The sequence below is a fragment of the Xiphophorus couchianus genome, chromosome 2 (genome assembly GCF_001444195.1).
Source record: "Xiphophorus couchianus chromosome 2, X_couchianus-1.0, whole genome shotgun sequence".
NCBI classification, from domain to species: domain Eukaryota; kingdom Metazoa; phylum Chordata; class Actinopteri; order Cyprinodontiformes; family Poeciliidae; genus Xiphophorus; species Xiphophorus couchianus.
Window position 1 is genome coordinate 28,117,228 of NC_040229.1, and position 12,959 is coordinate 28,130,186.

The 12,959-nt window shown below is 40.0% G+C and overlaps 2 protein-coding genes across 2 annotated transcripts; one reads left to right on the forward strand and one right to left on the reverse strand.

Moving 5' to 3' along the window:
• Positions 1–295: 295 nt before the first annotated feature.
• On the reverse strand, positions 296–7,218 carry LOC114150641 (transcription intermediary factor 1-alpha-like). Its single transcript, XM_028027218.1, has 8 exons — positions 6,834–7,218; positions 6,589–6,713; positions 4,439–4,604; positions 3,291–3,850; positions 1,900–2,008; positions 1,667–1,741; positions 1,011–1,163; positions 296–872 (listed from the first exon to the last, which is right to left on the reverse strand). The coding sequence occupies exons 1-8, from the start codon at positions 6,984–6,986 to the stop codon at positions 690–692; spliced, it is 1,524 nt and encodes a 507-aa protein (XP_027883019.1). The 5' UTR covers positions 6,987–7,218; the 3' UTR covers positions 296–689.
• A 2,395-nt stretch (positions 7,219–9,613) lies between these two features.
• On the forward strand, positions 9,614–12,483 carry rpl27a (ribosomal protein L27a). The gene is made up of 5 exons (XM_028027548.1): positions 9,614–9,736; positions 10,347–10,410; positions 10,501–10,576; positions 11,173–11,347; positions 12,308–12,483. The coding sequence occupies exons 1-5, from the start codon at positions 9,734–9,736 to the stop codon at positions 12,434–12,436; spliced, it is 447 nt and encodes a 148-aa protein (XP_027883349.1). The 5' UTR covers positions 9,614–9,733; the 3' UTR covers positions 12,437–12,483.
• Positions 12,484–12,959: the final 476 nt, after the last annotated feature.

Sequence of the window (12,959 nt, forward strand, 5' to 3'; positions counted from 1 at the left end):
GCACTGCTGCTCTCCGCCTCGTCACCGTCAACTCACAAAGAGAAACAAAAAAATCTTCCTACAAACATGAATGGCTCTGATCATTTAAGTAATCCTGAAGTTGCTTTCTTTTTTACCGGTATCTTCATCTTTTCTTTTGAGTCTTTTCTTTTCTTAAGCTACTTAACCATTATCACTTTTAAATACAATCCTAACTGTGAGCTAACTGTACACGTCACACTTTGAGCTCACATAAAGGGCAAATAAACAGCTGTTTATATGCAGTATTTTGTGAACAACTAGGGGGCGCCACTTGAGGTATTTTCACAATTGGCAGAATTTATTTTCAATGACAGGGATCTGTATTCACCAAGAACAAGTGTGAACAATAACAGAGAAGCATGGCGTTGTTCAAGACAGGACTAACAGCTGACTGAACCAATCTTGTTGGAAAGTCTAAAGGACGGATTTTTCCCCCAAAGTAGAAAAATATAGTTCATTTGTAACATAAACTGACCTTCCTGTTAAGCAGAGAAGACAGTCTACTACATTTTCTTGTAAAACTATAAATAACAGCTGACAAATGAGTGATTCCAGTCCAAACATAAGAAGTCTCTGTGAATATTTTTTTCCATCTTTAGCTATGTTGTTATTCAAGCTTGCTGACATATGTTAGAAAACTAAATGAAAACAGAAGACATGTATGTATTCTATAGGTAGAATTTCCTTCCACTGAAGGCATGTCTCCTCTTCCTGCTGAGCCACCGGTTGCGAGCTTTGTTCATCCTGTCCTGGCTGGCCGACGGGAACGTCCGCTCTGGGAAAACCTCCTTCAGGCTGCTGAGGAAAAACACCTCCAGGGTCCGGCCGGCCTGGGCCACCTCCGAGTCTGGCTGCCCGGGACGAAACGGAGGAACGGTTAAAACCTGGAGACCCGCTTTCAGAATCTGGGTTGTGTGAGCAGACTTTAACTCGAAGGAAAAATATAGTTTCCCAGTTAGGAAACTATATTTTCCTAACAGTAAACCTACGTAATTGAAAGTAGCGCAGTTCTTGAACATCAGCAAGATGTCGTCGACAAACTGCTCTGCTGTGAAGTAATGCAGGGTGTTGCATTTGTCCAGTTTCCTTCGGATCACTGACAGATCAATGGGCCTCTTGATGATCTGATAGTAGTTTCGGGCCTAGGGAACATTGTCAAGAATTAGAGCAGGAGACAAGTGTGCCTGCTTGGTTGTAAATTGGGGGTTAAAGGTTTTTCAAATAAGTTGAACAAAAATAAAGCACACTCTACATAAAACCAATAATACAGTAGCTTGTATAGACACCTTTAGCAACAACGGTGTTTCGTGAATGAATGTTTCCTTGGTGAATCCAAGCCTTCTCGGCCCCCAAAAACCACCGCAATCACACTTTTAAAACACGTTTCCCAAATCACAACCTGGGTTTTAAAGGATCTGTAGCCAAAATCATGTTTTCATTCCAGAATGACCAAAAAACACCTTTTTGGTAACCCTGAACCAGAAGCACAGATTTCAGATTCTTTATTTTGCGTAGATATCACACGCACCACCGCGTCCAATCACACTTGTGACAGTTCGTCTTAGCGGGGTACGTTTTTTCCCGAGGTGGTTTCTAAAAGACTTCAGAGTTGTGGAGGAATTTCAGGTGATTGTGTTGAACTGACCAGAGGACTGACGGGATCGTGGAAGGGAACGCTGAGGGGGTGACAGTACAGCATGAGAGACAGCTTCTCACACCTCTGCAAGACAAAAAAAAAAAAAGCACAGGAAGAGAGAGGAACACTGTTAACGAGGATTTGAAGAAGTAGTTGAAGCAAATTTGAGAATTCGTAATTCTCCTTTAATTTCAGCACTCTCCTAATCTAAATCAGACAGCTGATTGTGTATTAAAACTTACTCTCTGGTCCTGGTCGGAGAGTGTGTAAGGCACTCTGACCGCCTCACAGGGGTGTGTGTTCTCCACAGGGTCCTTGTCAGTTCTACACAGCGTACACACCCAGTCTCCTCTGTCGATTTAAGATCAGGATATAGGAATGAAAACGCTGGAGAAAACCCCCCCAATTAAAATCTAATGTTTTTTCAAGTTACTACAAACTATCTCTTCCAAAAAGTTTGTCACTTTTTTAAGTATTAGTAAAATACCTAAGATCTCTTGAGGAAATCTTAAAAACTTCACCTCATTCTGAAGACAACAACAGTATTGGTACACAGCAAATACTGAATATTTTTCGTAGTTGCTTTTTTTTTCGGTCATGTAATCACATCACGATCAATGTGGATTTCTCATCTGCTTTGGGATATTGTAGCGATTAGCTGAAATACCTTAAAGCAACGGCACATTTCTGCATCTGCACCGTCCGTTTCAGTCCCAGTGCGCTGGTGGAGTCGGCACCAGTTCTGTCATTAGCTTAGCAGAGCATGTAGGTAGTAGTTTGGGTGGGTATGGGTAAGGAAGAGAATGGATGAATGCCTTGTGACAGAGTGTATGACTAGTATGCTAGTTTATCACAAGTGTTAGTTTTGAACATGGCTATCTATATTATCTATCTAATCTTTATTTTAGCTAACTTTTTAGCTAGCTAGCTAGCTAGCCAAAAAACCGATAGCTAGCCCCCTGGTTCCACCTAACTTTAACTGGATAGCTAGCTAGCCAGATAACTGTTAGTCACATGACACGCGCTTAAACCCATATGTCATGTGACTCAAGACCTGGGGACCAAATCCTGCGCAACATTATTTTTTTTTCTGTGGCCCTCCAGATTCTAGGGACACAAAAGTAGAGCTTTCAAGAAAACAGTTGTGCACTTGTAATTTTTATTTCATCAATCAAATCAAAATAGTTTTGTCTGTATACAGCCAAATTACATAAATGTGAAAAGATGTTCAATGTTATTTCATTTTAAATAGATGAAATAACATTTAATTGAAACTTATTGAAAAGAGTCAGCTGTTTTTTTTAATGTGTTTTATCAGTGTAGTTTGTTAAACTCAGCCCTTTGAGGACATGAGCGATCTTGATATGGCCCAAAATGAATTTGACAGCCCTGGCCTATATCCTACTTTATTGTTGCAGCTTCTTGAAGAAGTCCTTTTAGTTGGACTTTAGTTGGAGAAGTTGTGTGACCTCATGTGCTGTATAGCCATTATAAAATAAATTAGGCTAGCATGGTGTGAAGGACACCTAAATGAAACGCCAATCTCACCTACTGAAAGATCTAGACATGTTGTGGTTATGTCCTGAGGTTCGAATCCGAAGTGTGAACTTTGACATGTTCCCACGGTACTTACACAGGGAAGCTCATGAGAGAAGGTACGTGACAATCCAGGTGGTAGACTTTCGGGCAGCGGTCACAGCACAGCAGCTCTCCGCCGTTCAGACAAACGGCACAAAAATCTTCACTCTCCTCCGTCTGTTCAGTCCCCGCTCCGGATTCCAACTCCGGTTTGGTCAGGCAACACAGGTCGGTGCCTCCGTCTTCACTGAGCTCCGTTTCCAATACGTCGGCTTCGCATTTAACATCAGGGTCGTCCTCCAGTTGCACGCACAGGTCCCGGTTCGCCTCCGGGTCCAGTTCCATCATCACAGCCTGCTTCGCGTCTGGGTCCAAGTAGAAGGTTTCTGTTTCGCTTCTCCCATCATCCGATCCGGAATCCAGAAGGATGTAAGGCTGATCAGGGTTGGATTCACAGTCAAAGCCCGAGTCTTGCTCTGGTTCTCCGTACGGTGAACCTGCAGGGCAGTACGGTTCAGTCCAGCATGCGGACACGGTTTCTACCTGACACTCATCAGACTGCGGTGGGCCTTCGCTGACTTCCAAAATGTCTTCCTGAGTTGGACTGAACACATTCTGTCAACAGATAGCATAGAAAACAGAATTAAGGAACCAAAATGCGAACTTATCTACGACGGCATATTAGGGCAACTGTAGATATAAACAAAAAGGAGGACATTTCCACAGAAAAACAAAAAAATCTTCTAGAAAAAAGAAAACAAGAAAGTTTCTGAGCTCCAAAAGTCAAAAATATGCACACAAAAAAAAACGACAACAACTTGACAGATTAATCTTAAAATGCCAGAGTCAAGCAAATTTCCGACTTTTCAAGCCTCAGAAATGTTCTTGATTTTTCTCAAAAACATTTCTGAGAGGAATCTAAACATTTCTGAGTTTTTTTTCTAACATATTTGACTTTTCATATTCCAATTTCTTTTAGAAATTTTCTGAGATAAATCTAAAAACAATTTAGTCTTTTTCTGGTAAATTTTCAACTTCTCAAGCTCAGAAATGCCCGTTTTTTCTAGCAAATGTCTTGGATTAATCTCAAAACGTCAAGGCTCTTTGATGGAGATTTACTCCCTTTTTTTGATCTCCGATGGCCCTGATACACCATCATACTTATCTTTGTCTCAGACAAATAAAATATGCAAACTTGCGGACCTGTTGAGGACGGTTTAGAGAAACTACATCTGCTTGAAGAGGCAGTCGGACCAGAGACACCACTGGCTGCAGAGATGATGACGATACACGCTGGAAGTTCAGGCGCTCCAGACTTACAACAGCAATTGCGGAATTACCCAGAATCCTCTGGGCTTCTGGATGAATCCTGCGAAAATAACCCGAGGAAACGTGAGTCGATCAACTCAGCAAAGTCATCGAGTCATTTTCAGAAAGTTACAGGGTGACTTAATGCCTTTGCTGATCAGTAAACAAAAAGGCTTTAGGCTGACTAAAGTTAGCTACATAGAAAGAAAGAAATATATGAAAAATATGCACACAAAAAATGAGCTAAGTGACTTATTCTGGCTAAAAGTAAAACATGCGCTTACCAAAGTTCTTCAATGTGTAAACTTATCTGCTAGGTTTTCTACACATGCAGTTGGATGGTTTGGAAACTATCTTAAAGGAAGAGGCCAGGCTGTCCACTGTGATGGTCTTTCCTCTGAAGACCAGTTTATTCACAAGGGGATACCACAAAGTTCTCTACTAGGCCCCTGGTTATCTTGCATATTTGTTTTATTCGAGTATTTGCCTATGTTTTATTGTATGTCTAAGTTTGCTGATGTTTTTCTCTCTGTATGCTGCCAGTCTCGGCCAGGTCTCTCTTGTAAAAGTGATCTTTTGTTCTCAAACGTGGTCTAATAAAAGGTTGCAGTTATTGTTATTTGTATTACTGTTTTATTACACTAAATGTTTCCACGAGTGAAGATACTGTATATCCACATGCTACTGCTACAGTCAGAAAGTAAGTGTTGAACTTAGAAGCTCTCTGGGTCCACCTGCTGTCTATCTTTATGTACTGCGGCTTGTGACGCCTCTCAAATTATTATTGATTTTATATGACAAACCAGTGACAATGATGCCTGCAGCACAATGTCATCAGAAACTGGTAAGTATTAATGCACAACTGATGTGCTTTTCATTTGTTGCTTGTGAACAGGCTGAGTTTAGTTTTGCGAAGATTTACAAATTTGCACCGTTTGAGTGTTTTGAGCGTCATTGTCTTAGAGAGCAGATGTTACGAATAAATCTGACATTAAACATAATTCAAGATTAAAGTGCTGCATCATTTTCAGCCTCCTTTTTAGCATTTGGATTTGGCAGCAGGCTAAATTGACAAAGATAATGCAGTATTTTAATTCCTCAGTAGAGTAAGCCATATAGTTTGTAGTAAGCAGGTGTAGGAAAAAAGATATCGGTATTGATATCGGTTATCAGGCAAATCAGTTTTAGTATATCAGCATATCGGATATCGACCATCCCTAATTTATAATGTTTGTTGAAATATATGAAGGTACACTTAAATGTCAATGTAAGACATAAGAAACCAATACTCACAGTAAGTAATTCATATATACATTAGAACAAGGTATAATACTTCCAGTGACAATATATTATGTGTCTTCACTTGACCTCCAAGTAGCTCAACAATAGAAAATAAAAAGCTATAATAATAATAATAATTTAATAAGTTTTACTTTATTCATCCCAGCAGGGAAATTATTTCGCAGTTACAGCACACGACAGGAGCTATGTCTGCAGGCAGCCAGCTGAGCCGGCGCCATTTTTTGACTGGCAATAGCATAACTATAGCAAAGCTTGGGTACACGCCAGATGTCTCACTTTAACATAAACTGTAGGAGAGTGTCTGTGTCTCTTTCTTTATTGGTTAGCATGAAGATTAATCTCAAATTTTTATTTTATTTATTTATTTTGCTGAAATTTACTCTATTTACAATGGCACAGTACCTCCTTCTGTTTGCTGATTGGCCTGGATGAAATTCTACCGGAGGAATCTACTTCAATGGGAGAAATCCCAGACGGAGCAGATAACAGAGATTAGAATCGAGCAGAATTGCATAGAAAGGTAACAGCCAGACGAGGGTTGAATGCAAATTTCTCTTGCAAGACATTTTGATAACATCATCCTTTTTTTGTTTGTTTGTTTGTGGTTCCATCTGACAATTTTGCACTAATTGTGTTAGTCCGTATTTTAAAATTCCACTCGACGTGAGCGCAGCAATTATCTAAAATCTCAAACTATTCCTTTAAACATTACAGATTATAATCATAGCAACAAGGCTGCTTACCTCATCGTCTTCAGTAAATCTATGACACTTTTGTAAGCCTGAGTTTCCAGGTCCCTAGAAGAAGATGCTCGATTTCTTTCTGTCCTGGACCAGTTTTCCAACTGGCCCAATCCAGAAACGGTGAACTACATAAAAAATATATATATATAAATACTTAGTGTCAAAATAATATTCATATGACTAACTCGTCTCACATGTATTGGCTTGGTCAGTCTTGAATAAAAACAAGAGTATGTGTGCGTTACATTTTCCATCGCTGGGACCGGTTCCTCCGCCGCTGTCGCCAGACGCGGACCCGTCTCTGGTGTCGGCGGCCCTCTGCACCCGACTCCCCGTGGCAACGGGGCGGCTCTCCTCTGGGGAAAGTTGCCATGGCCTCTCTTTGTCAAGGCCGCCATCGCCCGGAGATCAGGGCCTCTCGGGGGCGAACAAGCAGGAGAGGAAACGCACAGAAGCCGCTGCCGGTTTGAAATCCTCTGCGAGCTCCGTGTTCGACAGGGCAAAAGATAAACGGAAAACTGCAGAAAACACGGCGGGAAACAAAATCAGTCAAACTAACATTTCAGGTGATTTTTCTCTAAAATCTTCCACCCAAAAGAAAAGAGAAAAAAAATTTAGAAACCCTACAACAAAAGGCACCGGGTATGAAGGAGATACTGAAAACAAACGTATCTAGTAAAAAGAAAGAAAAACAAACTAGATCAAAACATTATTAAACTTCACCTGAGTGTGAAATAAATCAATGTAAAACCAAGATGTCAGCTTCAGATATCCAGGAGAAGATGAGTGAGTCTACAGCCACAGAGGAGAGCGACGGACCCGTTCCATGTGTCCAGTATCAGGGGAGAGGAGACGTGTGATCTGACTGGTGGAGAGCCGACGGAGAATCAGCCCCCTGATAATTCAGCTCTGTTCGCCAGAAGTCACAACAGGCGAGGTGTTTGTGTCAAACACGTTCCAGGCGCCCTGATTCGTTGTTTTTCTTTTTCTGGTGTTTGTTATTTTAAAAAAAAAACAACAACTTGGTTATGATTTGTTAAAAGAAAAGAAGAAGACCTTCACAAAAAAAGTCTTACTCTTTCATGACAGTGTTTATAGTTGGATTTTTAAACTTCTTAATGTTCCAGTGGGCTGTAATTCTGAAGGGGAAAAGAAGCAAACGTCCCTATAGACTAGCTTCAGCTGGGTAGGATTTCTGTCAGAGGAAGAGTCGTCGAAGAGCGAGGGCTTCACAAAGATCTGGAAACAGTAAGGAGGTTTTTTTTCCCACAAGAGAAAAAAGGAAAGGTGCTAAACTGCCTCTATGCACGCTCACTGCGCAACACTCCACTGATGAAGAAAGAGAGCTCTGAAGCCTGCTTACAGTTTTCTGCTGAAGACTTGAACATGCCCGTCACAAACTGGGAGACCTGTACTCTCTGGATGTCTTTACACACAACATGTATGGAGGAGGAACGGGGCCGGACTTACATGGATGTGGGCCCCTAGGCTGGAGCCAGTTTTGGGCAGGAGCCCAGAAAAATCCTTCTGCTAATACAAATTACAATCCATTAACAGGAAGCCAAATCCATGAGATGGTATGAACTGATCCATGATAGGCTTAATACATTAGCTCCATTATTCATTAGCTGTTCCCCCACAAGATTGTGCCATAACGTTCAAATATTTGAGAATTGTTTACATTCATCAAAATCCTAAAATATTTTTTAAAATGTAGCTTTACATCATGTTTTAATGTTATTCCCTCGTCAAAAATATATCTGGGAGTGTTGCTTTGACTCCTTCATGCATGTTTAAGAAATCCTTTAATTTCCCATGGCAACCACTCAACTGAGCAAAACGCACCATTCAGCTCCTTCAGACTAGCCAGCAGCAATTGGCAAACATCTGGTGGAACTGAGTATCTGTGCATCCGTTCATTCTAGGAAACACTTCTCAGCGAAAGGCTGGTAAAAACGTGGTTAAAGTGTTAATAGAGGAGCCATGTTGTGATGACTTCCTGAAGGTGGAGTTTCAGAAAGAGTGGGAGTTTCTTAAAGAGACAAAGACCAAATTTCAAGATGTTATTTACAAAGTAAAAAAAATTTTAAGTCATATTTGATATGTACAGCATTATTGAAACAACAAAGTAGCAAAGTTACTTGATAAAATGGCACCATGTGGCTGGGAAACTCATAATACTGAGTTTAAATCTAAAACCAAGTTCAATAAATTTCTGTTAGCATGTTCAACGGTTGTTCACCATGTCATTACAGTTTTTTAAACATAACTTTCTTTGTAATTTCTTTTCCGTGACATCATATGTTGAGTACGCATTTTAACTACTGTATGTAAAATTAGCACAAGTCAAAATAACAGCCTTTCCACTTTGCTTTGTTTTGTAAAATACTCCTCAAGAAGCCTTCAGCCACACCTGTGAAATTTAAATTAGGCATTACTCCCATATAATTAGAAGGAAATATTTTTTATAGATCAAAATATTATATCTATAATATTAATAGATGTGTTGCCCAGGAATCTGTTTTACACAGACACAGCATCATGTTTGGCAATCCAGTTTTGTTTTTTGTTTTTTTGACAAAGCATCTCAGTAATGCACTGACATTATTTGGTTCTGTTTGAGACGCCTCACATTTTGTACTTTTTTCTTTTTTTTTAACGGTTTTATATGATAATATTTTGGTTTATTTATGCTAAAAAGCGTTATATTTTCTGCTCATTGAATATTTCCTTCTTCCGTTTTGTTTTTACAACTAACTTTCGTAAAATGTCTTTCCCAGAGAATGCAATAAAAATAAAAGATCATATTTGATGTGACTTTGTGTAAAATGGTTGATCTTACCACTCTGATGATGCTGGCGAGCAGCTGCAGCTGATGTGGCTGAAAAACCATTTGAGGGTGAGAATATCCTCTCCCTGGGTGTTATTTTAACCAATGAGAAGTTACACTCTGTAAAGGTGTAACGCAAACTTTGAATAACGGACCTTTTTTTTTTATGTAAATCAGCTCTAACGCTGAGCGTGTGTTCCGCTATGTAACGGTAGGCGTCGCTGTGGCTGTTAAGCCCGAGTTTGTCAGGAAAGCAAGTCTCGCACAAAACCGCGTTGTTTCCAAATCCCGTTCCTCTTTCAGCTAACCTCCAAGATGGTAGGTGCTACCGTGTAGTCCTTGTGTACTACAATGCAGCGAAATCTGTTCCCATCCTCATTTGTACTTCCAAAATATAGAAAACTTACATTCTCGTTATATACATTCATCTATCAGTGACCGTCCTTGTGTGTTTTTTGTACACTTTATTAAGATTATCTGACTTTCTGAGCGTTTTACACTGTGCTAACCGGGTTTTCTAGGGCCGCGGCTCTTGTTTAGCTACTTTTTCGGCATTAACATTATATCAATAACGACTACACGAACATTTGTTCTTCAAATCATAATATGACTGCCGTATAAAATTTCTTTTTTCGCTGTTGGGTGTCGCAGTAGCACAACTATCCACCGGCTAGTGGTTTTAGCTGTTAGCTTTCAAGCTCATAGACGGCATGCAGTGTATCGGTACACTGCAGCGAGTTTAGTGGTTGAAACATGAATTTCTGGCTCTAAATTAGTTAAATAAATGCATTAGAACTGTTAAAGTCGACTTTCATCAGAAGAAAATGTGTCCAGTTATCCTCATCGACTTCGAAAATGACAATTGCTAAGCTAAATCAGTTCATAGTTTCAACCATAAGCAACCCTTTTTTAATTTTTTTTCTTACAGCCTACCAAGAAGTCCAAAACCAGGAAACTCCGAGGACATGTGAGCCACGGACATGGTCGCGTTGGTGAGCATATTCTGCGGTTTTGATGCAGAATGATCAGAGTTAGCAGGTCATGTAGAGTTATCCCTAAGAGCAGCTGGTTTCTGTCCGCAGGGAAGCACAGGAAGCATCCTGGAGGTCGTGGTAATGCTGGTGGTATGCATCACCACAGAATCAACTTTGACAAATAGTGAGTATTAAAACATCAAAAACGCCTTTCTTGTTTGGCTTGTTGGTGGGGTCGGGTATGTTGGACGTCTTGTTTTTACCAGACTTGAAACAACCCCCTTGAATATTGATGCGTGACCGTGACGTTAACTTGCTAGTCCCTAATATGTCTCGTATCCCAACGTTTTGTGTTTACGGTCTAACAGCCGTGTTTTTATCAAGGGTTTTTATGTAATGCATATTTTAAAGTTTAATGCAAGTGGCAAAAATCAAAATAACTTCCTTAAGATCGCATAAAATAAGTTTCTCACGCTCGCTTGACGTGGTTTTTGTCTTTTCTGAAAAAGGGGTAATGCGCTAAAGGTTTGAAACACAGTAGCAGAATAAGTTCTGACGTAGTAAACCTGTCCGTCCATTGTTAGGCGTGTGCCTTGCCAGAGCAAAGAAACTCTGACAAGTCCAAGCCTTCAGCTTGGAGGGACAGGAACTCTCATGTGGGATAAAAGAAAAGAAAAGTAGTAACCAGTTACCGTCTCCTCTGCTGTATGAAAACGCTCCGTCTGGCTCCTCACGTCTTCATAGATTTGTTCTGAACCAGTGCCGGTTTGTCTTCCTCAGCCACCCGGGCTACTTTGGGAAGGTGGGCATGAGACATTACCACTTGAAGAGGAACACGTCCTACTGCCCCACCATCAACCTGGACAAGCTGTGGACGCTGGTGAGCGAGCAGACGCGGGTCAACTACGGCAAGAAGCCCGAGGGCCCCGCGCCCGTCATCGACGCCGTGCGCGCTGTAAGCTCCCCGTCGATCCATTCACCTAAATCTGCACTTTGTGGGATCCACAGGCAGAACTTTGGTCTGTGAGCGCAAAACCAGAAGTTTGTTTGTGGTAGTAGTGGTTTGGTACGTGGTTTGTTTTGATCTGTGGATTTGGTGGAAATGTAGCTTCAAGCAGGATTTCTGTTTCAAATTTATTGGAAAGGGATTAAAGGCTTGAAATCAAAGATCACGTTTTAAGATTGAATAGAATTTTGAGGCACATTGAAATGAGTTTTTTTTTTGTTTTTTTTTTTCTTAGACTTGAAAGAGAAATATTCCATTCTGTCCTAAATTTGGAAGTTGTGCCACAGTAGCTAATGCAGAAAGGCGTTAAATTAGAAAAATCATAGATTTAACTTTTGGTTTTACTGTTTAAACCAAATTCACCTGAAATAGGTAAACACATTCAGCGAGAATATGTTTACATATTAACATTTGCGATTAAAAAACTTAAATTTGAAACTGTTGTAGTGGGAGGAGAAAATGAGTTGGATTGGCTCCGTACATAAAATAAACTGAAAAGCCGTTGCCATAGCAATGCTAATTTGTGCCCCAGATGTTTATCAGGTTAGATGGATATTTTCTAAATCTTAAAAAATCAAACTTTGTAAGCTTCTAGATAACCTTCCTTCTGTTTTCATTTCCTCTACTCTCCATCTTTAATTTTTCTTGTTTGTTTACTTATAAAGATTAACTTAGAGGTTGAAAATGGTTACAAGTGGTTTCTGTTTATAATGATTGTTAAATTGATATTTGTATGGTATTGTATGTCTTTCCTCAGCCATCACCACTTAAGTGTTGGTTCAGTTTCATGCGTTTTGTTTTTGCTTCCAGCCATTTGTAATTGATCCTGCGATACGGCCAGCTACGTAATATTTGGTGCTTTTGCTGTGTTCATAAATAATTGGGTCTCTTTGTTGTTTTCCTGTGCAGGGTTACTACAAAGTTCTGGGCAAAGGCAAGCTGCCCAAGCAGCCCGTGATCGTCAAAGCCAAGTTCTTCAGCCGCAAGGCCGAGGAGAAGATCAAGGAAGTGGGAGGAGCCTGTGTGCTGATGGCATAATGTTTCTTTCTACTTGTTTTTGGCAGGAATAAATTGTGTAAAAGGAACTTGTCTCATTTCTGCTGGCAGTAAAAAGGTCAAGAATGAGCTCAAATGTGGCCTACAAGTTTTAACTGTCAAAGCCTCTAAAATTAAAACAACTGACTATTTTTCTGTGAAATGTTCCTTCATACGTACGACAGGGGAAATCCATTCACTTTTAAGTTCTATTTCAATCAAATAAAAAGGTGGAACGAATCAGCTAATTGGTTTTCCAGAATAAATTGGAGAAATGTCGGATCTAGAAATTTAGAAAGTCATTAATAACTTGAATATTGACAATTTCTTTTGTAAATTTGTATAGATCACAGGCAGGATAGGAACAGCAAAAACCCATGTTTACACATTCCTGCTTGATGGCTGGATATGAATACAGTTTCTGCTCATTAGCTTCTAAATTGGAAGATAGAAATAGGTTCAGTCTGAATATTTGTGTTCTAATAAATGAAAACTGGTTTTCCCTGTTTCTAAACTTTAAATCCTT

Coding starts and splice junctions, on each gene's coding strand:
- LOC114150641 (XM_028027218.1), bottom strand. CDS start 6,986: ATGGCGGCCTTGACAAAGAGAGGCCATGGCAACTTTCCCCAGAGGAGA. Junction 3,851..4,438: donor CTCTAAACCGTCCTCAACAG/GTCCGCAAGTTT, acceptor ATCTGTTGACAG/AATGTGTTCAGTCCAACTCA. Junction 873..1,010: donor ACTGCGCTACTTTCAATTAC/GTAGGTTTACTG, acceptor CGTCCCGGGCAG/CCAGACTCGGAGGTGGCCCA.
- rpl27a (XM_028027548.1), top strand. Junction 10,411..10,500: donor CCACGGACATGGTCGCGTTG/GTGAGCATATTC, acceptor TTCTGTCCGCAG/GGAAGCACAGGAAGCATCCT. Junction 11,348..12,307: donor TCATCGACGCCGTGCGCGCT/GTAAGCTCCCCG, acceptor TTTCCTGTGCAG/GGTTACTACAAAGTTCTGGG.